General features: G+C 38.9%; 2 protein-coding genes and 1 pseudogene across 2 annotated transcripts; 2 read left to right on the top strand and 1 right to left on the bottom strand.

Annotated features, from left to right (window-relative positions):
* Window positions 1–4,380: 4,380 nt before the first annotated feature.
* LOC145007382 (cytochrome b561 and DOMON domain-containing protein At5g47530 pseudogene) lies at window positions 4,381–4,956 on the top strand (annotated as a pseudogene).
* An 845-nt stretch (window positions 4,957–5,801) lies between these two features.
* LOC145007383 (cytochrome b561 and DOMON domain-containing protein At5g48750-like) lies at window positions 5,802–6,128 on the top strand. The gene has a single exon (XM_078966328.1). It carries the CDS (start codon window positions 5,802–5,804, stop codon window positions 6,126–6,128), a length of 327 nt encoding a protein of 108 aa, XP_078822454.1.
* A 1,364-nt stretch (window positions 6,129–7,492) lies between these two features.
* LOC145004382 (glycosyltransferase family protein 28) lies at window positions 7,493–11,248 on the bottom strand. Its single transcript, XM_078963282.1, has 4 exons — window positions 11,077–11,248; window positions 10,291–10,497; window positions 8,010–8,109; window positions 7,493–7,888 (listed from the first exon to the last, which is right to left on the bottom strand). Exons 2-4 carry the CDS (start codon window positions 10,471–10,473, stop codon window positions 7,632–7,634), a joined length of 540 nt encoding a protein of 179 aa, XP_078819408.1. The 5' UTR covers window positions 10,474–10,497; window positions 11,077–11,248; the 3' UTR covers window positions 7,493–7,631.
* Between the last annotated feature and the right edge of the window lie 11,650 nt (window positions 11,249–22,898).

The raw sequence follows: 22,898 nt of genomic DNA on the forward strand, positions 1-22,898 counted from the left end.
TGTGACCGTATACTTTTTATTTCCCAAAGATGGAGTAGAGTAAAAATCACACAAATCACTCTGTATAGGTTCCAAAATATCCGATTTACTAGAACACTTGGAAAGGGTTGTTTTGTAACTTACGTAAGCATGCATGTTTTATATTTTTCCATATTTATGTCAAATGGTGGTATAAAACCATCTTTTGACATTTCATGCATCCTTCTAAAATTGACATGACCCAATCTAGCATGCCAAAATATGGAGTCTTTAATTTTAGAAGAAGTCGACACAAATGCAGAATTTTGAATAGATAACAATTTATCAATAACATTCAAATGAAACATTCTATTATTTAAATATCCAAAGCCAACAAATAATCCATCTCAAGATAGGATATACCTATCTGATTCATAAACTTGTTTATAACCATCAGAATTCAAACAAATACCACTAACCAGATTCTTTCGAATCTCAGGAACAAACAAAACATCAAAAAGTTTAACAATCTTTCCAAAAGTAAATTCAAGATTAATGACACTGACACCACAAATAGGTTTAAAAGAATCGTCTCCCATGTGCAACACAAATCCATCTTCCAGCGGTGTTAATGTTTCAAACAACCTTTATCCTTGCATACATGGTTTGTTGCACCCGAGTCGATCCACCAAGCAACATCATCATCCCACCCTTAAACGCCTCCAACAAACTAGTTCATTTTCCTTTTTGTTGGGGTTATTTGAGACATGTTCCTGCTTGCGTTTGCCCTGTCCTTTGTTGTTCGAATCTTTTGGTTTGTTTTCAACCATATGAACTAAGGGTTGTCTAGATTCAACTTTTCCTTTATTTTTATCACTTTCATGTGCACGAAAGGATTCCTCAATGCGCAAATGACTACCAAGTTGAACCATGGACAGTTCCTCCTTTTGATGTTTCAGATTATATTTGAAGTCTTTCCATAATGGTGGAAATTTCAATTACACTCAACACAACAATGGTTTCATCCATATTCATGTTGTGCGGTTTGAATTAACCCAAAATGTGAAAGAGTTCATTGTATTGTTCCACGACAGATCTTGAATCAATCTTTTTTTTGTTATTACAATCACTGACTAGAAACTTCCTGTTAGAAGTATCCCCAACCATGTAACTTGATTCAAGAGTGTCCCACAACTCATGTACACTTTTAGCCTCATAATGGATATCAAATAAAGAATCAGCCATGCCATTCAGAATGTGTCCTCTGCAGATGTAGTCATCATTGTCCTACTTGCTCCTCCTTTCTAGTTTCTTCCAATATCTCATTCTCCACCACTTTTAGTCTTGGAGTACTCAGCACATACGCAGCCTGCATGGTGGTCAACATGAATAGCATCTTCTTCTACCATCACCTCAAATCATTGCCTTCAAACTATTCTAGATTCGTGAACTTCGTGGTTAACTCGCTGGTTGATTCTGCCATCGACACCAGATGAATATATCAGTTCAATTGTTGGAGGATATTGTGTAGGGTGATGGTGGAGACCCGAATTTCTCTTGGATCTTGTAAGTTCACTTTTCGAACTGATATTTTCACCCTATGTTTGGGTTACAGGAAATACAGTCTAGTATAATCCAAGAGGAGACTTATGTATCTAGGCATAAAAACACAAGCCAAATCGCAAGAGGTCCTGTATTCGTATAGAAGAAAGAGAGCTAAGTAAAGGGTATATCACAGCTCAATTAAAGAGTCGCATTTATTCTACACAGATTAGGGTTTTCGTCTTCTAAATTAGTTATGAGAATCACTAATTTAATGGAATAATCAATGGTTACCAAAATTGATAAGATTTATCAGTTTTACCATAACCACCCACTATAATTTGTATTTACCAAAATGTAACTAACCCAAATTTCCGAAGACCTTTTGGGGCGCTGCCCAAACCGCACGGGGGTGCTACCCCTCGACCCTGCCTATTGATCGGTCATCAGGACCACCGCAAGGGGATCTGTCCCTTGGACCCCACTAGGGGCGTTGCCCCTAGAACCCTATAAGGGGCCATGGCCCCCTTGACCCCTGCATTTCTGTCGTACCAGCTTATAATTCGATCACATATATGCATGCACTCCACATTCTCCAAACATATAATATAGAGTACAAATGATAATCCCCTTAGCTCACGTGTCAGTTCCAATCACATAAAATTTCTGGTGACACTAAAATCACCAACTGTTTGTGTCACTTTTAGTAAGGTGGAAGATGTTGTGGGAGTCATCGGTTGTGATGCGACTCGGATTTTGTTTGTGTATCTTGGTTTGCCTATGGTTTGTTTGCCTGTAGGAGACAATATGAATCGTGCCAACTCTTGGAAAGTTGTGACAAAAAGGTTTCCAATGAATTTTTCAACTTGGAAAAACAAAGACTCTATTGATTAGAGGTAGATTAACCCTTACTAAGTTAGTGTTGGGTAGTTTGGCCATATATCCTTTGTTTCTCTTTAAGCTTCCTAATTTGGTGTTGAAATTGTTGAAATCCCTTAGGGGATCGGTTTCTTTAGGGTTTCGAATTAGGGGAAATAAATTTTATTGGGTTTGTTGAAAGAAAGTCATGGCAAGCAAGAATGAGGGAGGTGTTTGAGTTAGCAAAATTTTTCTTTCAACTGTTCTCTTCTGTTTAAATGTCAATATCATTTTTAGCAACAACATGCTTTGTGGGTTAAAGTGATTAAAGTGTTACATAGGGATAAAGGTATTCCCGGTTTTAACGGTTCTAACTCTATTAGAATCAATCTCAATGAGTTGTGGATTAGTTTAGTTGGGGCTATTTCTCATTTATGTTTGAAAGTTCTTGATTTGGAAGATTTTTGCAATATTAAAGTGAGAAATGATCAACATACCAAGAAATTTCAAACATAAATGAGAAATAGCCCCAACTAAACTAATCCACAACTCATTGAGATTGATTCTAATAGAGCTTTTTATTTAGATGTAAAGCATGATTGTATGGTTTCGAAAAGATCTAATGTGAAAGATTGGCATCTTTGTCTTATGAAGAATCAAATAGGTGGTGTTAAGGAGGGTCATTGTCATCAATTCACCGCCTTACTTAAATTTTATGTTTTCTCAAAACAAAGGGATTGCTTGGGCTTGACTTTTAACCCGGGAGAGTTTTCTTTCTCCGCAGTGAGAGCTATTTTTGGATGGTGCGACTTTAGCTACTAGCAAGGTTTCAACTAAACAGAACAATTACATTCCTTTCAAGTTGAATATTTTACTTTGGGGGTTGCTCTTAATCGGTCGCCTACACGTGCTAAGCTTGTTGATGTGGAGTACAGGCTTTGTCCTTTATGTGACCTTGCTCTTGAAATTGTGTCTCGTTTGTTTGTTTTATGTTTGATGATTGTGGATATTTTGCAACTTATTGGAAAATCGTTTGATATCTAATGCCCAATCAATAGATACTTCAAGTGATAGTTAGATAAAGTGGGCGGACAACGTCCGACTCTACGGAGGGCAACACAAATGTATTGATGCGGCAATCGTAACTACTATTTGGATAGTTTGGAGCTCCAAAAATAACATTATCTTTGGAGCTGTAAAGTCAAAAAAAAAAAAAAATCAAGAATTTTTAGTTACTTAGTTTTGTACACTTTTTATTGAGATTAGCCGTAGACGCCAACTGTATAATCTAAATTGGTCGGAGGCTTTAAAACCGCTATTTTGCTTATTTGACTTTGTAATATTTTTCTAGCATATTTGCTATTTTAATACAAATCTTCCGTTTTAAAAATAGTCAAAATTTCTAGTTAATCTTATGTTTATTGTAGATAAAACTGATTATATTATGTCTTAGGACAAAACTTAATTGGTTATGGGATGACTTCTTTATGGTTGTAACAAAATAATAGACATGGTTCTTTCGGCACCGAGGATCACCGATGCACGTCATGCCAAAGCTACACCATCTCGAAATCCAACCCCAAACCTAAAAGAATATGAAGCAAAAGATGATTCATTTTTCTCAACACAATCACATCATTTATCACATTCTTTAATACTATGGAGGGTTCTCATGTTGTGAGACTAGAATTCCAACTCAAAAACCTAGAATAACACATAGTAATAGCTCAAAAAAAAACAACTTTTCTAAAGATAACAAATAGTATTAGAATTTTCCTCAACATACGATGGTTATATTGACAATAGCCTAGTAGGTTTATTTGCCATATTATCGAAAATGCCATACCATTGGAAGGTAATAGCTCCAAAGAACCAATTTTTCTAAAGATGGTTTAATGATGGGTGGGATGAATCATCTATGCACTAAAGTCCTTCATGATGTGAAATTACAAATATACCCTCTCTCCACAATAAATTAAAACACCTCAAGATTCTATAGTCAAAAGCTCAACAAACTCCACCATGGCTATAGGTTTAAGCTCTCCATCCATTCTATATATCTCCACCATTCTTATTACTCTTTTCTTCTCTACATCCTCTCAAACTTGTTCAAATCACACTTTTACATCCAAAAGATCCTTCACTTCCTGCAAAGACCTTCCATATCTCAATGCTCATCTTCACTGGACTTACTTCAAGTCCACAAATCAATCCAAGATCGCATTTCGGGCCCCACACGCTCCAAAGGGGTGGATCGCATGGGCAATCAATCCATACAGAAGAAGCATGGTTGGATCACAAGCACTCATAGCTTTTAAGAATACTAAAGGCATGATGTCAGCATACACAACAACAATCACAGGTTACAACCCATCAATGCAACCTAAAAAACTCTCCTTCCATGTTTCAAAACTTTCAGTCGAGTATTCAAACAATGAGATAACCATTTTTGCAGTTGTGGGTCCACTTGTAAATGGGCCGGTTGTTAACCAAGTGTGGCAAGTTGGGAGCTTGGATCAGAATGGTGTTCCTATGATGCACGAAATGGAGTTTCAGAATCTTCAATCGAAAGATGTTATTGATTTTTCGTCTTTTTGAATTATTGAAATTTATAAAATCTCGTACACTTATGTTGATGGTGTTCAATGCACATGTGATCATGTTAACAATGGTAAAAAGCATGGCATGCCATCTGTCTACTAAGATTCCCTAATTGAGTATATGCCATACAAAAGCGAAAATGACTTTATTTTAAACTTTTTCGCCTTCCCAAAAGATCTTTTTTTATATAATTGTGCCACCATACTTTTACATAATATGTATACCCCATGTTTGTTTTAATGATAAGGATAAGATACAATAATCATAATGATACCAACCTGTAAAGAGTACAAGAGTTAAATTACAAGTACTTTTCATAGGTAAGCTTCGAAAGTATTCAACTTAAAAGTTAAATAATAATAATAATAAAAATCTTTAAAGTTGACTTTTTTGTGATGAAGTCATGTAATTTTTCACACATTTACTGCTTTGATCACATCAAGTAGTTGGTTTATCACACATGATGCACCTCCTATGAGTAAATAAAAGTTTCATGACAACCTACATACACTATGACTATCAATATAAGTTGTTATTAAACATTAACAAGATCAATAACCAAAGTTTTTATAATTCCATCAATGGCCATAACTATAACCTTTGTCCTCGTTATATTTTTTTATTTTCTTGCATCTCATTTTGATGTATCATATGCTCGAATGTGTTCAGAATACAAATTCACATCCAGAAGAATCTACAGTTCTTGTAGGGATCTACCCCATTTGTCCGCAGAGCTTCATTGGACGTACAATTCATCAACGGGTATAGCCCGGATCGCGTACCGGGCCCGCCAGGGCCCACGCGGGTGGGTTGCATGGGCGGTTAACCCGAACCAAATAGGCATGGTTGGGTCGGAAGCAATTGTGGCTTTTCATAATGGTAATGGAAGTATGAGAGTGTATACGACTATGATAAATAGTTATAGTCCTTCAATGGTACCGGGAAATCTTAGTTTTCAAGTTTCGGGTTTATCTGCTGAGTCATCGGTTAATGAGATTGCTATTTTTGCTGATGTGGGCCCGTTTGAAGGTGGGTCCGTTGTTAATCAAGTGTGGCAAAGTGGGAATTTGGTTTTGAACGGTGTCCCTCAAATGCATGCGGTTTCACAACAAAATCTTCAATCAACGGGGGAGATTGATTTCTTGTATGATCAAGAAAAGCATAGATAGGAAGTTTGTAAAATATATATGTCAATTTATGAGTTAAATGTAACGCCATATTCAACTACCAAATGTTGCTAAATTGAAGTGAATTTGAAAGAATATTCTATAATAACAAAGATGAGAAGTACTTGTAGGCATATAAGAATATGTAATCATTTTACCCACTACTTGATGGAGATTGTCCTACTTTTGCTTTTTCTTGTTGGTAGCTCCACAATCACTTGTTCAATAAATCAAGAAAAGATGGACGATATTTTCCAAAGAAAAATCTTTAAGATTATTTATTTTCTTAATAATCGGAAATCAATTTGGATACCGAAATGAAAATTCCACAGGGTGGCAGTTAGGTCGGTATGTTGCACGTAGAATGATGGTGAATAAAAAAGATGCATGGGAATATAACTTGGAAGTTAGACTTGAAGGAGTAGACACTTTTAGAAAACATGACCTCATATAGGAGAAAGGAGAAAGTGGATTCTTAAAATTAGGGTAGTTATACTCATTTTACCTATTTGAGCATCAAAGTATAGTATTTATCAGCTTATCTACTTATTTATTCCATTTTTTACTTTCAGTTTTATTGCTAACATCGTCTTTTTTTATCCCTTCTTTAGTCGCCGTTGTTTAGCATGCACTTATTGTGGGAAATCTTATATAGATACAACCTCTATATATGGGCAAACATGGAGGGACCTAATTGTAATATTTATTATTTTTAATTTTGCACCCTATCTAGAATCATCTCTAGGCTAGCATAAATAACATTACTCTAAGGGGTATTGGATATTCAAGTATTCTTCATATTTTAGTCATGGCGTTAAGCTTGGGCTAGGGTCATCTCTTTTGAGAGCCTTTCTGATTAAGGCAAGGAGAAACATTTGGTTTCTTAGATGATTTGTTTCTCTTTCTTTTCTAATGTATTATGTAATAAACAGCATTCACAGTCTTATATTATAGTGTATTTTGATTTCAATTGAGATGCAATAACAGATGCAGAGAATCAAAATACACTATATATAGACTAGAAGGTTGCTAATTACATAATAGAACAGAAAGAAAAAAAAAAAAAAAAAAATCAGCAAAGAAACTAAATGTTTCTCCCAGTCCTAATTAGAAAGGCTCTCAAAAGAGATGACACATGCTCAAAACTTAACGCGATGACTAAAATATGAAGAATACTCAATGATTCAATTCTCCTAAGACTAATATTACTTATGCTAACGTAGAGATGATTCTAGAATCTAGATATGGTGAAAAACTGAAAATAACAAATATTACAATATTTACAAATAGATCTTTCCATGTTTGCCCTTATATTTATATAAAGAAACGTTCTTTAGCAAGATCCAAGATTGTAAATCTCTCCAACGTCAAAAAGCAAAAAAGTCTGAATCTCATGAGGTAGGAGTTGTGTTTTTACAATGTCTTTTTTTTTACGTTATAGATGTACGAGGAGTTCAATAAATGGGTATAACATAATAATATCAATATGAAGTTAATTTGATTTGATCAATCAACAGGAAAACCCAGATGCCGATTGATTAGTTTAGCGACAGGAGTGGCATCACCTGGGTGGTATGGAATGATGGATTCCAATTCCAATGATTGAATGACTTGGTAGAGTGTTTGAGGGTGAGCACAAAATAAATGTTTCCTTTCTGCTAATTCTTCTGCTAACTCACTTTGATGATTGTCCATTAGGTCTTCATTCACTACCACTATTAATGGTTTCCTTAGCCTTAATGTCTCAAATATGCTCCCTGAACCTGTGCCACACATAAAACTCTAAAAATTCAAACACTCATTATTATTATTATTATTATTATTATTATTATTATATTGGATAATTGGAAGCATGAAAATTGTAAAGAAAAATAATAATAATACCTGCATGGCTTATAACAAGAGATGCTGATGTTAAATAGTCTGCAATGCTTGAAGAAAAGGTGAAGTAATCAACAACCAGTGATCCATCTTCACCACTAGACTGCATTTTATGATGCATCGAGATTATTTATACATAAAACATATTTACTCTATATGTGCATGTTGCATCAAGTGTTCGATTTTGGAATCTCATAAAACATTATAAAAAGCAAAAGGAATGAAATGTCAAAGCAAAAAATTATGTGTCAAAGATACAGCATTTTCCGAATCATTAAAATCATTTTAGTGGACTTCAACAAATTTGAATTATCAAACCTAGAAAGTGAATCACAAAAACACAAAACCACAATGTTTTCTAAAAAAATTGTGCTTACTTTACTACATCGAATGAGTTATTTGTCCTTTTTTATGAATAAAATCGTTTCGAAAATATCTTGATCTTTTCTTTGAAGATGTTTTGACAAGGTATGCATTAGGCCTAAGATTTTCAACATCAAGTGTAAATAAAATATGAAAGCAAGCGTCTTGAAGTGTGACAAAAGAAAAATCATTGTCATATTTCAAGTCATTTGATTTCGTGTTTTATTTACACTTGATATGGAAAATTTTAGGCTTAACGGATACATTGTCAAAACATATTTAAAAAATGATGAGTTTCATTCAAGTTTAAAGAATGTATATTATTTTTGTCAAAAAAAATAATATTAGAATTGTGGAATGTTGGAAGATTATGTTACTCCAAAAAGCCATACATACAACCAAAAATTACTAACCGACATCGCTTTGTAGTTGTTATTTTTAACACGGTTTTAGATAAGCAAAGTTCATGAAGTTGATGATCGATGTAGTGAAGTAAGCACAAACTTGCTAGAAAACATGGTGGCTTTGAGTTTTTGTGATTCGTTTTTTAGGTTTGATAAATCGAATTTGCAGAAGTCAAGTGAGATGCACCAAAACTATTTTAATGATTCGTAAAACGATGCATCTTAGTCAAGTTGATATCTATCATCATTGTTTGCTACATGATAACAAAGATGCTAACTTGAAAAGAATTCTCGGCCTTTCTCTTTTGATGATGGAAACAAGGAAACATCATTTTTTTTTCTTTAGTTAATTATTTAAATTTAACTTTGGTTTTGCATGTCACAACCGCAACTGTTGACAACTTTTATGACTGATGTTTTGATTTTTTTTTTTTTGAAAGAGATGATGTTTTGATTTGTAGTGTAGAAAATAAAACACTAATGGATGTAAATAAAACACATGATACTCTAGGGAATCTCACTATAAATCGATTGTGAATGTTATTTCTTTATATATCATATAGGTGTGAGTTACTTGATAACAATGGAGGTAGGTGTCCCTTGAGTTTTCGATTCTATATTCTTGATATAGTTGATGAAAATTATTTTTGGTGTAGCAAATCATTTGAAGATTGCTTTACAATGAAAAGATCAAAACATAGTTAATGTCATGTCTTTGTGACGTTAACAAAACTATGATCAGGTATTATGGATGGGAAACTCTCTTGAGTTCGGTCATATCTTTTTGTGAGAAAAGTTTCATTGAAGCTCCCAAGATGGAAGATGTGCATGTTAAACCTAGTAAACTACACACGAAAAGAAATCGATTTATAATTTCAAGGGATAAAAGAAATCGATTTGATGAGGCTAATTTGAAAAAACACACGAAAAATAATAGATTCAAGGGACTGAAGGATCTTAAAGAACTCTTTAAGGATTAAACTTATTACATACTTGTGGTTGGCTTTTTGAAATACTTGCAAACATAAAGAATCTGCTCTCAATTTGTTCGATTTCTCCTTCATCCTTCTTTTGTAATTTGTTTTTTTTTTTTTTTTTAATGTTACTACTAAGTTAGCTATTACTTTAATTTTGGTTGTTTTTTAATGTTGCTGCTATGTTTCCTATCGTTTTAATTTTGTATACTTTTTGTTTTCAATGTTAGTGCTAAGTCGCTACTTTTTTATAATATTATTAGCTTTTCATAATCTATATGTTTTCTCACTGCTAGCTTACTACTACCATTCATTAAATTTGTTGAAAACATATAATATTATTATTACTACCCAATCGTTAGGTGCTTCTTGATCGCTACATTTTTTAATTTGCTACACTTTGTTAAAATATTATACATTATATCTTGAGAGCATGATTCCTATATATATAACAAGGAGACTTCGATGATTTTTTATCTTAAATATCGTATTCAACCCTCTTTCTACAATACTTTTGTGATATAGATCAATGAAATATAGTACCTTTTTAGGGATGTAGGATCCACGACCCATTTGAATGACAAGGTGAGTGTATCCTTTCTTTGACAATTCTTCTTTAACTTGTTCAGTATCCACACTTCTAACAAGAGAATCAAAAGATGTTGTGCCAACAGTCACAAAAACAATTCTCTTTGATTTCAAATTGTTATCACTACTAGTCTCCATCTTCTTATACTGTGTTTTTCACTCCTGTCAAAATAATAAAAGAAGAAAAGCATAGAAATTAAAAGTAGCAAACAGCTATAAGGTAACTCCCCACCTATGTGATTCTTATTATAGTTGTGAAAAGTAGCTAAACTAGTATCACAGATAACAATTTACAATTATCCTAAATAGGAATTTAAGATAATAAGATATTTGCAGTGTAGTATCAAAACCATCGGTTATAACTTATAATTGGATTAATACTTTTATACAAGATTTTTCAACAGATGAGAACTAAAGCTATGAAGAAGCATGATCCATAATAATATAAATGAATTGCTGTAATGCAGCTCGATTCTACACAGTCAACTACTGAAATCAGATTGATCAAATAATTACTATTTGGGTTTTTTATCCGCAATCAAAAGATGCAAAATTGGTTAACTTTGGCGATAAAGAATCAAAATTGTGTACACGATGTTGATGAAATCTAGGGTTTCAGAATTCAAATTATGCTTAAAGCCACTTTCAAGTTCCGAATGCCCAAAATAGTAAGAATCCTTCAACGATTCGACCATTCCCCAACATTAATACATCAAGAAAAACATCAATCGTGTGACTAACCTTATCTGTCCATGCTCGATTTCTAGTTGTAGGTAGAATCCTAGGCTTCAATTTCGAGTGTCTTCCCTTCGATTTTTTAGATTTGATGGTGTTGTTGAATGGTTGAAGAGAGAGGAATCAGTGAATTACCGATTACGATTTCCTAGGGTTTAACTTTTGACAAAAGTAAAAAAAGTCAACGGGATGTAGCTGAACATTAATCTGATTAAAGCCAATAGTGGGCTTATTTTGTTTTCAACTTAAGCCTAATGTCCCCTGCTCTTAAAGTCCAATAGCCTTAGCCTAAATTTTCGCCTATTAAAGATGGGAAAATGATTTATTAAGGTAACTAACTATTTCAATTGTTCATATATAGGTAATGTTCTTTTTTTTGTACACATTAAGGTAACTAACTTGTTTTGTTTGTTCACATTTAGGTAATATGACCGGCTATCACCTGTTTTTGCTTATGTGGCATCCACCTGGCATTACGTTGCACCTACGTGGTATGGTGCATATATGGGAAAATGACTTATTAAGGTAACTAACTATTTCAATTGTCCATATATAGGTAATGTTCTTTTTTTTTTACACATTAAGGTAACTAACTTGTTTTGTTTGTTCACATTTAGGTAATATGACCGACTATCACATGTTTTTGCTTATGTGGCATCCACCTGGCATATGACTTGAATACGTTACACCTACGTGACATCCACCTGACATATGACTTGTTTTGTTTCTTCTTCCTCATCTTATTCTTCAAAACAACAAGATGAATTTCAAGCTGATCATCCATGTGATTGCGGCTTACCATCTCGTGTGAAGATTTCAAGAACTCCTGACAACCATGGAAGAAAATTTAGAGTTTGTCAAAACTCGATGGTAAATCAATATTGTTGAATATGTTGCAGGAGTTCTTGAAATCTTTACACGAGATGGTAAACCGCAATCGATGATCAGCTTGAAATTCATCTTGTCATTTTGAAGAATAAGATGAGGAAGAAGAAGCCATCATCGATCGATCTAGGGTTTAGAATTAGGGGTGGAATCGTATGACACAGTTATAGTGTAATCGAATGAAGACAAAATATGCACCATGCCATGTAGGTGCAACGTATTCAAGTCATATGCCAGGTGGATGCCACATAAGCAAAAACATGTGATAGCCAGTCATATTACCTAAATGTGAACAAACAAAACAAGTTAGTTACCTTAATGTGTACAAAAAAAAAAGAACATTACCTATATATGGACAATTGAAATAGTTAGTTACCTTAATAAGTCATTTTCCCATATATGCACCATGCCACGTAGGTGCAACGTAATGCCAGGTGGATGCCACATAAGCAAAAACAGGTGATAGCCGGTCATATTACCTAAATGTGAACAAACAAAACAAGTTAGTTACCTTAATGTGTACAAAAAAAAGAACATTACCTATATATGGACAATTGAAATAGTTAGTTACCTAAATAAGTCATTTTCCCATTAAAGATTTCCAATGTAAGATGTTTATTATCGGATAAAATCGAATTTTTTTAAAATAATTTGGATTTGACTGTTTGGATAAACTAATTTTTGGATTGATTTGGATCAAAACTAAATAAATATTTTTGATTTTAGGTGGTTTTGGGTACATAATAAAGAATCGAATAGTCCAAAAAAACCAAATAAATTTTTAGTATTTATTAATTTATATTTTTATGTTTAATATAAATCTTTAAATTTATTATTTGTAAGTTGTCTTTAATACTATATGGTAACTAATAGAGTTTGGTTGATTTAAACTTTTTTTTTTAAATCATATCATATAAAGGCATAAAGCTATTGGTGTTCGGTTGGATTGGATTGGTTTAATCTTATCTGATTAAGTGAATCCAAATTAATGTTGGTTTTCAAAACGTAGATTCAAAATAGTCCAAACCAAATTCAAATCTAATATAATTTGATTGGATGGGTTTTCAAGAATTAAGATATTTTAATAAATATCATTTTAATATTAACTTATTCTATAATACAAACTAAAAAAATGTTTAATTAGTTATAAATTAAAATTTATAAATAACTATCAAAGAAAAATATATTATATTATAAGTACATATTAAAGTATTATAATAAGTGAAAATTTTTAATCAACTAAATGAATAATTTAGTAAATTTATAAACTATTAAAAATATATATTAAAAGGAATAAAATAATAAATTGTTATTCAGTTTTTTTGGACTATTTGGTTTCTATTTTATAAACCAAAACCAATCCAAAATAATAACTCGATTTTGCTAAAAACGAATCCAAGAATCCAAATATCCGAATTGTAATTTGGTTGGTTTGGATCTGATTTTAATTTAATTTGTATTATTTTGATAAACATATTAAAAAACATAATCAATTGGGATTTACTTGATCATATCATATCAAACTGATCCATCCGAACGAACAACCTTAAATGCAAGAAATATCAATAGACTATCGATTTTTTAACCAATCGGTCGTAATTGGGTAAAATATTTACCAATTACTCAATTGTTTGGAAAATATTTACTAAAATATATTAAATTAAATTGGAACTCAATTTTTAATTAAATAAATAATAACAGTAAGGAAAGTAGTATGTCCCCCTCTCATTCGTCAATGCTTATCGTTGCTAATTAACCCTTCTGTTCCGAATTATGATAGACTCGCTATTAAAACAAAATTCCTAAAGGACATCATTTTTGCTTAATGTAGAAAAACGCAAAGGTTATGAAGATGTTCTACTCAATGACGAATCAACCATAAAAAATCCATCGTAAACCAACCTATTTTTGTCACCATTTAAGACGTTCACCGGGATTTTCAGTTGAATATGCTATTGTAACATCCAAAATTCTGGTATGTCTTGAAACCCTAAGGAATGATAAGTACTTAAGAGTACGCTTAGCGTACTACATACTTGTGGTCGCGGAGGAATCAGGGTACGCTGGGCGTACCTTGGGTTACGCGGGGCGTACACGCCAGGGACGCAAAACCCTAAATCTCGGACTTGAGGCATATTTAAACATCTTTAAGTCCCTTAGACTAAACCCCAGAGAGCCTCCTCAACTATAGAACGTTCTTATACTCTTGGAAACCTTGTGAGATCATTCTTGAGCCTTAAAGAGTGCATTTGTGCCCTTTTTAGTGTGTATTTCAAGAAGAAGGGTGGTCAAGCAAGCTTGGATAAAGTGGGTGCTTCAAGATCCTGCACCAAAATCATCTTGCAAGGCTACTGGAGGTAAAAAGCTTGCATCTTTCCTTTCTAATCTTTAGATCTAGCTAGGGTTTTGGTGGTTTGTCCCTTTTGTGAACTTTGGACCTCTTTTGTTGAGCTAAGCCTCCCCAATCGATATGAGAGGCAGATATGAGGTCCCCTAGTCATGTAGAAGTATAAAAATGGAAGCTTGATGAGAGATTTGACCTCATGATTGGGTAAAATACCATGGAAAGGTCTTAATGGGGTAGTTGGGTGTGTATGAAACATACAAGGGCATAAAGTTGCCAACTTTATGCTTTAGGACATCTTGTTAGACTTAGATCTAACTTTTGGATGTCAAAGATCCGGGCATTAAGCACTTAATGCAAAAAGTGCCTAACATGGTTGTACGTTAGGCGTAACTGGTTGTACGCGGCACATAGTCCCTAAGCCTTCATTACGCTGGGCGTACGCAACTCAGTTGGGCCCTAATCTGTTTTAGGCCTTTGGGCCTCATTTGGTTGTTGGGCTTGATTAGATTATGTGAGTTAGAGGCCTTTTCATCTGTTTGGGTCGTGGGTTTACTGGTTGGGCCTTATTAGGCCAAGGGGCCCATTAAGGATGATGGACTTGGACTTGGGGATATAATTGGAAGGTTCGGCCTTTCCTGTAATAATTTAAGGTCTTATCATTGACTATATTATTATTGTTATTATTCACCTCAGGAGGCTGCGGATTTTTAGGAGGACAGTATTCATATTCATCGGATAGAGGTGAGTTTTCTCACCATACCTATGGGTCTACGGCACCAAGGCCGGCTCATTATGTGATCATGTTATGTGTTTGTTATTCATTTATGAATTGATATGTTATGTGATATTATGTTGGTATGGAAGACCCTGGGGGGGGAGCCCGTGGCATTGGATATAAGACCATGTGGGGTAGCCCATGGCATTCCTAGGTAAAGACCATGTGGGGTAGCCCATTGCACCGGATGTAAGACCATATGGGGTAGCCCATGGTAGTCCCATGTAAAGACCATGTGGGGTAGCCCATGACATTCTTGCTGGATTATATTGCATGGTTTATGTGGCATGTGAATATCTTCATTAGCTAACAGGATATGTGTATGTGAATGTGTGTGGTATGCTTTGGGAAACTCACTAAGCATTTCGCTTACAGGTTGTTGATTTGTTTCAGGTGCTTCTGATCCCAAGGGCAAGGGTAAGGCGTGATGATGTGGCACGCACTCTATCTCTCTTTTTAATGTATTTGGGACCTTCTGATTTCTTAAAGAGGAAAACAATGATGCAATGAATGTTATTTTGAAAACATATGTTTGGGAATCTATGGTTTATGAGATTGGTTTTGATTAACTTAAAAATGAAAATTTTTCTTTGTAAAATTGGGTCGTTCCAAGTTGGTATCAGAGCCTTGGTTTGATGGATTCGGGCACATCTTCGGGTGTGTTAGGACTCAAAATAAGGAGGTGATAAAATGTTTTCAAAAGTAACCTAAAAGGAATTTAAAAGAAACCCAAAAGATGAGAGTGTGACGCACGTGATCAGCCAAGCCAAGTAAGAAGTTTCCTAATTTAAATAACCATGTGATACTGATATTGAGCTTTTTTGATTATATGGGACCTGCTAAGTGTATGTTTTTAAAATTGTATACGGTTAGGAGCTTATAGCCTCATAATGATTGATTTGGCCTTATTTTCTTTTCTAGTTTGGATATAGTCTTAGGGTAAAATCTCTTATTCGAAAGCTTATTTGATCCTTTCTATGTATAATTTGCATGCATAAAAGCAGTCTGTCATGATTGGTTTGGTTGATATGAGTAGAGCGAGTCTTAGGACGGCCTGAGGCTGATATATTCAGTAATTGCGGAGCATAGTTGGGTTGTGGGACAAATTGAAGTTATCAGGTAGAGCAACAGGGAAAGGTACAGGTAGGTGTGGAAGGTAGTATTGGCTCGTACTACTGGAAGCACAGGACCTGTACCCGAAGCGTTGCTAGATCTAACGACCTCAAGGAGGACCAATATGGGAAGATCCTTTATATATAGAAATCCTGATCATTTTGATTTATGATATTTCAGTTCAACATGGTGATGACACAGTTAGGAACATGAAGATCAGGATCGGGATCGGGATCTGGATCCGGGGGCCGGGTCAGGCAGCACTACTGATGGTTTTGATGAGAGGCTGCATGAATTGAATGCGGCCGAGGTTACGATGGGCACCCTTGATGCTACCCCAGTCATATTTGGGATGGTCAAGGAGGGTATGATGGAGATCATGGAGAAGAGACTTAGGGCATTCAAGGCTGATGTTGTTGCGGGACAGGGTGGAGCCATAGCTCCCTCGCTTCGGGAGCTCAAAGCATGTGGAGCTCCAGAGTTCTCTGAGGTTAGGGACCCCATTGTGAGCAGACACTGGGTAGCAGACATTCAGAATGCCCAGTGCACGAGTTCTTGCCCAAAGGAGGCAAATGTTGGATTTGCTTCCTGTATGCTGAGGGGCTGGGCCCAAGATTGGTGGGGCAAGGTTACTAGTCAGGTGGGAGCAGCTGGTATGGCTGAGATATCGTGGGCTAATTTTGTTTGACGTTTCGATACGGAGTTTGCACCACCTATTGAGATGCAACGGTTGGTAAGGGAGTTTCATGGGTTGCAGCAGACCACCGAGACTGTGGCGGAGATCACCGCCAAGTTTTGAGAGCAAGCTTTATTGATTCCTCAGTATGCTACAGATAAGGAGATGAGGCGGATCCGATATCATGCTATGTTGAGGGATGATATTGTAACGACCCAATTTTCATGTCCAAAAATTTCATTTTAAAATATTACTTTTAGAAAACACTAATAAATAAAAACATTGTTTGATCACGCCATAACACATCGCAAACCATGTTTTAATAATCAAACCATACAGCCCATCAAATATCAGAGTACAATCCCAGTGAATCTCGCAAATACGGAAACCGAAGAGTGTGTGTGTGACATGCTGCTACCGTGCCGGCTCCTTTCCCCTAGCTGAGGAGGTACCTGAAACCAAAACTGAAACCGTAAGCACAAAGCTTAGTGAGCTCCCCCATAATACCCCATACCATACAACATATAACAATTAACATGCAATTAGAAGATACGGGCCCCGCCCACACTCGTGAAGATACGGGCCCCGCCCACACCTCACTTTCTGAGAGATACGGGCCCCGCCCACACTCGTGAAGATACGGGCCCCGCCCACACTTCGCTACCTGGGAGATACGGGCCTAGCCCACACTCCATTCTCGGAGGGATACGGGCCTCGCCCACACCCAACCGTCAACACATATCATACAAGTATCACGCAGACAACAAGTGTAAACAGTTCTATCATACTGGTATATATCACAATCAACTCAACTAATAGATACGGGCTCGGCCCACACTATAATACTATCGTCTCATCTATACGGGCCGGCCTTGGTGCCTTAGACCCGTTACTACTGAAAGGAAACTCACCTCGAAATAGCTGCTGGTCTGTGTGGGAATTGATCACCTACTACTGCTGCTGTTGCTCCGGAAACTCCCCGGCTGTAATTCCCACAATATACTTAATTATACACTGCTAACTGTCCTCTGGGTAAAAAGACCATTTTACCCCTGGTCTAGCCCTAAGTCAAATCAAAGTCAACTTTTAGTTGACCCGAATCGCCGAGTGGATCTCCACTCGCCGAGTCCCTAGCAAACTATTGTCCTGGGTCCCTGATTCTACTCGTCGAGTTGGGCTATGACTCGACGAGTTCATCTTCTAAACTGTCATTCAACTCCTTCATCCTACTCGCCGAGTTGTATGAACAACTCGTCGAGTTCATCTTCATCCTAAGAACACATATGCTAAGACTCGCCGAGTTGTATGAACAACTCGCCGAGTCTGTTCTTGATCTATGAAGATTACCTTGGACTCGCCGAGTCAGGCATTGACTCGCCGAGTCCTATCATGAGTGAGTCCAGCTTTCAACTCACCGAGTCACCCCCTGTGACTCACGGCTCAACTCGATACATCTAAAAGGGACCAATTTGGTGACTCGCGAGCCGACTCGCCGAGTCACATGAACGACTCGCCGAGTCGTCGCCATGCATCCACTAGATACACCGATTTGTTTGATTTCAGTTCATGCCATTCATAGATCTGGGCTTCTAAGACACGAATCATACATAAAGTTTCCAACTTTACGTGTGGATCTTCACTAATATGGATTTTAGGGTCCAAAATGCCTCAAAAAGGGTAAATCTAGGATGAACAAGCCACATGGGTCCATAAAGCTAACAGATCTGAGCTCTTGGAGCTCAATCTTGTCTAGATCTAAAGGCCAACCATTTATTACGAAACATTAAGCACAAACAAGTTTGGGGAATGGCTCAAGAGTGCCTTAAATGAAATCTTAAGCATAGAAACAGGGGGAAAACAAGATATACCTCAATGAAACCTGCTGAAAAACACAATGATGCTTGGATGGCTCTCCTTCCTCTTGATCTCTTTCCCCTCCTTGCCTTAAAACCTTCAAGAATCCACACAAGAGCCTCAAATTCACAAGAAACAAGCTTAGGACGAGTTAGGTCGAGGGTTGGGAGCTCTGGGGGTGAATGGGGGCTGGCAAGAGGCAAATATGAGGTTTAAATAGGGTGCAAACCCCTGAAACTTAGGGTTTCATCCAACACCGGTGACTCGCCGAGTCCAGGATATGGACTCGCCGAGTCGCCCACTTAAACGTGTCCCGGGTCTCGTCCCTACTCGGCGAGTCGAACCTTGTGACTCGCCGAGTCCAAGGCTAAAATAGGGCAATACTCAAATAAAATTCACATACCGGAAACCAGGTGCTACAAATCTCCCCCACTTATTTTAGACTTCGTCCTCGAAGTCTGCTGCCCGGTCCTGAAACAGCTCGGGGTAATGCTCCATCATCTCATCCATCGGTTCCCAAGTCCACTCCGAACCCTTGCGGTGCTGCCATTGCACCTTTACTAGTTCTACCCTCTTGTTCCTCAACGTCTTTGCCTTTCTGTCTAGTATTGCGACTGGGCGCTCAATGTAATTCAAGTTGTCATCAACCTGAATATCCTCCAATGGTACTACTGCTGAATCGTCCACCAGGCACTTCCGCAGCTGCGAAACATGAAAGGTGCTGTGGATCTGACTGAGCTCGGCTGGCAGGTCCAGCCTATACGCAACCTTGCCCACCCGGGCTGCAACCCTGAACGACCCGATGAACCTTGGGCCCAACTTTCCCCGCTTCCTGAATCGAATGACACCTTTCCAAGGCGACACTTTCAGGAGGACCATATCCCCGACTTGGAACTCCAAGTCGGATCGACGTCTATCGACGTAGCTTTTCTGCCGACTCTGTGCAGTCTGAAGTCTGCTCCGAACCTGCTGGATCCTCTCGGTCGTCTCTAGCACCACCTCGGTGCTTCCCATGACTCTCTGGCCAACCTTACCCCAACATATCGGGGTTCTGCACTTCCGCCCATACAACATCTCGAACGGTGGTCGGTCAATACTCGCGTGATAGCTGTTGTTGTAGGAGAACTCAGCCAAAGGAAGATAGGTATCCCAGCTACCACCGAATTCCAACACACACGCCCGCAACATGTCCTCCAAAGTCTGGATGGTCCGCTCACTCTGACCATCTGTCTGCGGGTGAAAGGCGGTGCTGAAATGCAGACGAGTGCCCAACTCGTCATGGAATTTCTTCCAGAATCTGGAAGTAAAACGCACATCCCTGTCCGAGATTACCGATACTGGCACTCCATGCCGTGCCACAATCTCCCTGATATAGATGTCGGCCAATTTTTCGGCCGATATGCTCTCCTGGATTGGAATAAAGTGAGCACTCTTGGTCAATCTATCCACGATGACCCAAATCGAATCCACTCCACGTGCGGTCCTGGGAAGCTTTGTGATAAAATCCATCATGATATCTTCCCATTTCCACAGTGGGATGTCCAACGGCTGCATCTTGCCATGCGGTCTCTGATGTTCGGCCTTGACCTTCCTGCAGGTCAAACACCGCTCGACGTACCATGCCACATCCCGCTTCATGCAGGGCCACCAGTAATCCGGACGAAGATCCCTATACATCTTCGTCGCCCCGGGATGAATAGAAAATCGGGACTTGTGCGCCTCCTCCATCAAAATCTGACGCACGCCACCGTGATACGGCACCCACACCCTACGGTGTAGTGTCAAAAGTCCTCTGCCATCATAATCAAAGGAGGAAACCTGACCTACCACACGCTCGCTCTTCCGATGCTCCTCCTTGATAGCCTCCTGTTGAGCCTCCCGAATCTGCTCCAATAGGGGAGTCACCATGGTCATCCTCAAGAAAACGTCCCTGATCGGCACCGTCTTGCGGCTAAGCGCATCGGCCACCACATTGGCCATCCCCGGGTGGTAAAGGATCTCGCAATCATAATCCTTCACCACGTCCAACCACCGCCGCTGCCTCATATTCAGATTCGGCTGGTCCATGAGGTACCTCAAACTCTTGTGGTCCGTGTAGATGGTACACCGAACCCCGTAGAGGTAATGTCGCCAAATCTTGAGGGCAAAGACCACCGCCCCCAACTCCAAATCGTGCATCGGGTAGTTCGCCTCGTGAGGCTTGAGCTGCCGCGAAGCGTAGGCAATGACATGCCCCCTCTGCATCAGAACTGCGCCCAACCCCGAAATGGACGCATCGCAGTAAACCACAAAATCCTCTACGCCCTCAGGCAGGGCTAGGATCGGCGCCTCACACAATTTCTGTCTTAGCATCTCAAACGCAGCCTGCTGCTCGGGTCCCCACCGAAAGACCACGTCTTTCTTCGTCAGTCGTGTCAGGGGCACGGATATCTTGGAGAAATCTTGGATAAACCTCCGATAGTAGCCTGCCAATCCCAGGAAGCTCCGAAACTCAGATGGAGTCTTCGGGACCTCCCATCTCATCACGGCCTCGACCTTGGCCGGATCAACCAGAATCCCGTTCTGGTTGACGAGGTGTCCAAGGAATTGCACCTCGCGCAACCAAAACTCACACTTGGAGAACTTGACATACAAGCTCTCCCTCCTCAGGGTCTCCAATACCTCCCTCAGATGCTCCTCGTGTTCCTCCCGAGTCTTGGAATAGACCAGAATATCATCGATAAAGACTATCACAGACCGATCCAGCATCGGTCTACACACGCGGTTCATGAGGTCCATGAACACGGCAGGAGCATTGGTGAGCCCAAACGGCATCACCACGAACTCGTAATGACCATAGCGTGTCCGAAACGCAGTCTTCTGCATATCCTCCTCCCTAACCCTCATCTGATGATAGCCTGAACGCAAGTCAATCTTGGAGAACCAAGATGCTCCCTGAAGCTGGTCAAATAGGTCATCAATCCTCGGAAGCGGGTATCGGTTCTTCACCGTTACCTTGTTCAGCTCCCGATAATCTATACACATCCGATGCGACCCGTCCTTCTTCCTTACAAACAGAATCGGGGCTCCCCAGGGTGAACTGCTCGGATGAATAAATCCCTTGTCTAGCAGCTCCTGCAGCTACGTAGACAACTCCTGCATCTCAGGAGGAGCCAACCGATACGGTGCTTTGGCTATCGGAGCCGCACCGGGAATGAGGTCAATCCTGAACTCCACCTGTCGCTCCGGAGGTATCACAGGTAGTTCCTCCGGGAAAACATCTGCAAAATATCGAACCACCGGGACCTCGCTCACGGTCGCCTTACCCGCCTCCCGGGTATCCATCACATACGCGACATAACCCGCGCATCCCTGCTGAAGGTAGCGCCTAGCCCTCGCTGCTGAGCATACAGTGGGTCCACACTGCGGCCGCTCTCCATGAATCACTAACTCTCCCCCGCTTGGGGTTCTGACTCGCACTAGCTGTTGCGCGCAATCTATCACTGCCCCATTAGGACTCAAGCAATCCATGCCAATAATCACCTTGTTCCCACGCAATGGGATGGGGACCAAGTCTACTAGGTAACGCTCCTCAAACAGTCGCAGAACACAATCTCGAAACACCATCGATGCTCGCACCGATCGATCGTCAGCAATCTCTACCTCTAACGGGCAATCTAACTCGCCTGAAGTCTCATGAAATCTCTTGCTAAGAGCCAGAGAAACGAACGATCGGGATGCACCCAAGTTGAACAATACCTGAACCGGGATGCCGTTCACATGGAACGATCCTAATACACATGTATACACACGGAGCACATATCAATATCATAACAACATAAAACAAAAGATAGAAAGAAAGAATCATACCTGTCACCACATCGGGCGCGACGCGTGCCTCCTCGGCAGTCAACTGAAATGCCCGACTCCTCACTACTGGAGCCTCTGCCTTGCCATGCCGACCATCCGTGATCCGCAGGGTCGCTGGAGCCGGCGCCTTCACTGGCGCTGCAACTGACAACTGGGGGCAATTAGCCTTCTTGTGGCCCCTCTGGTTGCAGTGAAAACACAGCAACTCGGATGTCTGAATAGCTGAAACTGGAGCAGTACAATCCCTGCTAAAGTGCCCTGTCTTGCCGCACTTGTAGCAGCCTCCTGATCCCATCCTACATATCCCCACGTGCGTCCTGCCGCATTTC

This window comes from Lactuca saligna, chromosome 7 (assembly GCF_052625555.1).
Source record: "Lactuca saligna cultivar CGN05327 chromosome 7, ASM5262555v1, whole genome shotgun sequence".
Classification (NCBI taxonomy): domain Eukaryota; kingdom Viridiplantae; phylum Streptophyta; class Magnoliopsida; order Asterales; family Asteraceae; genus Lactuca; species Lactuca saligna.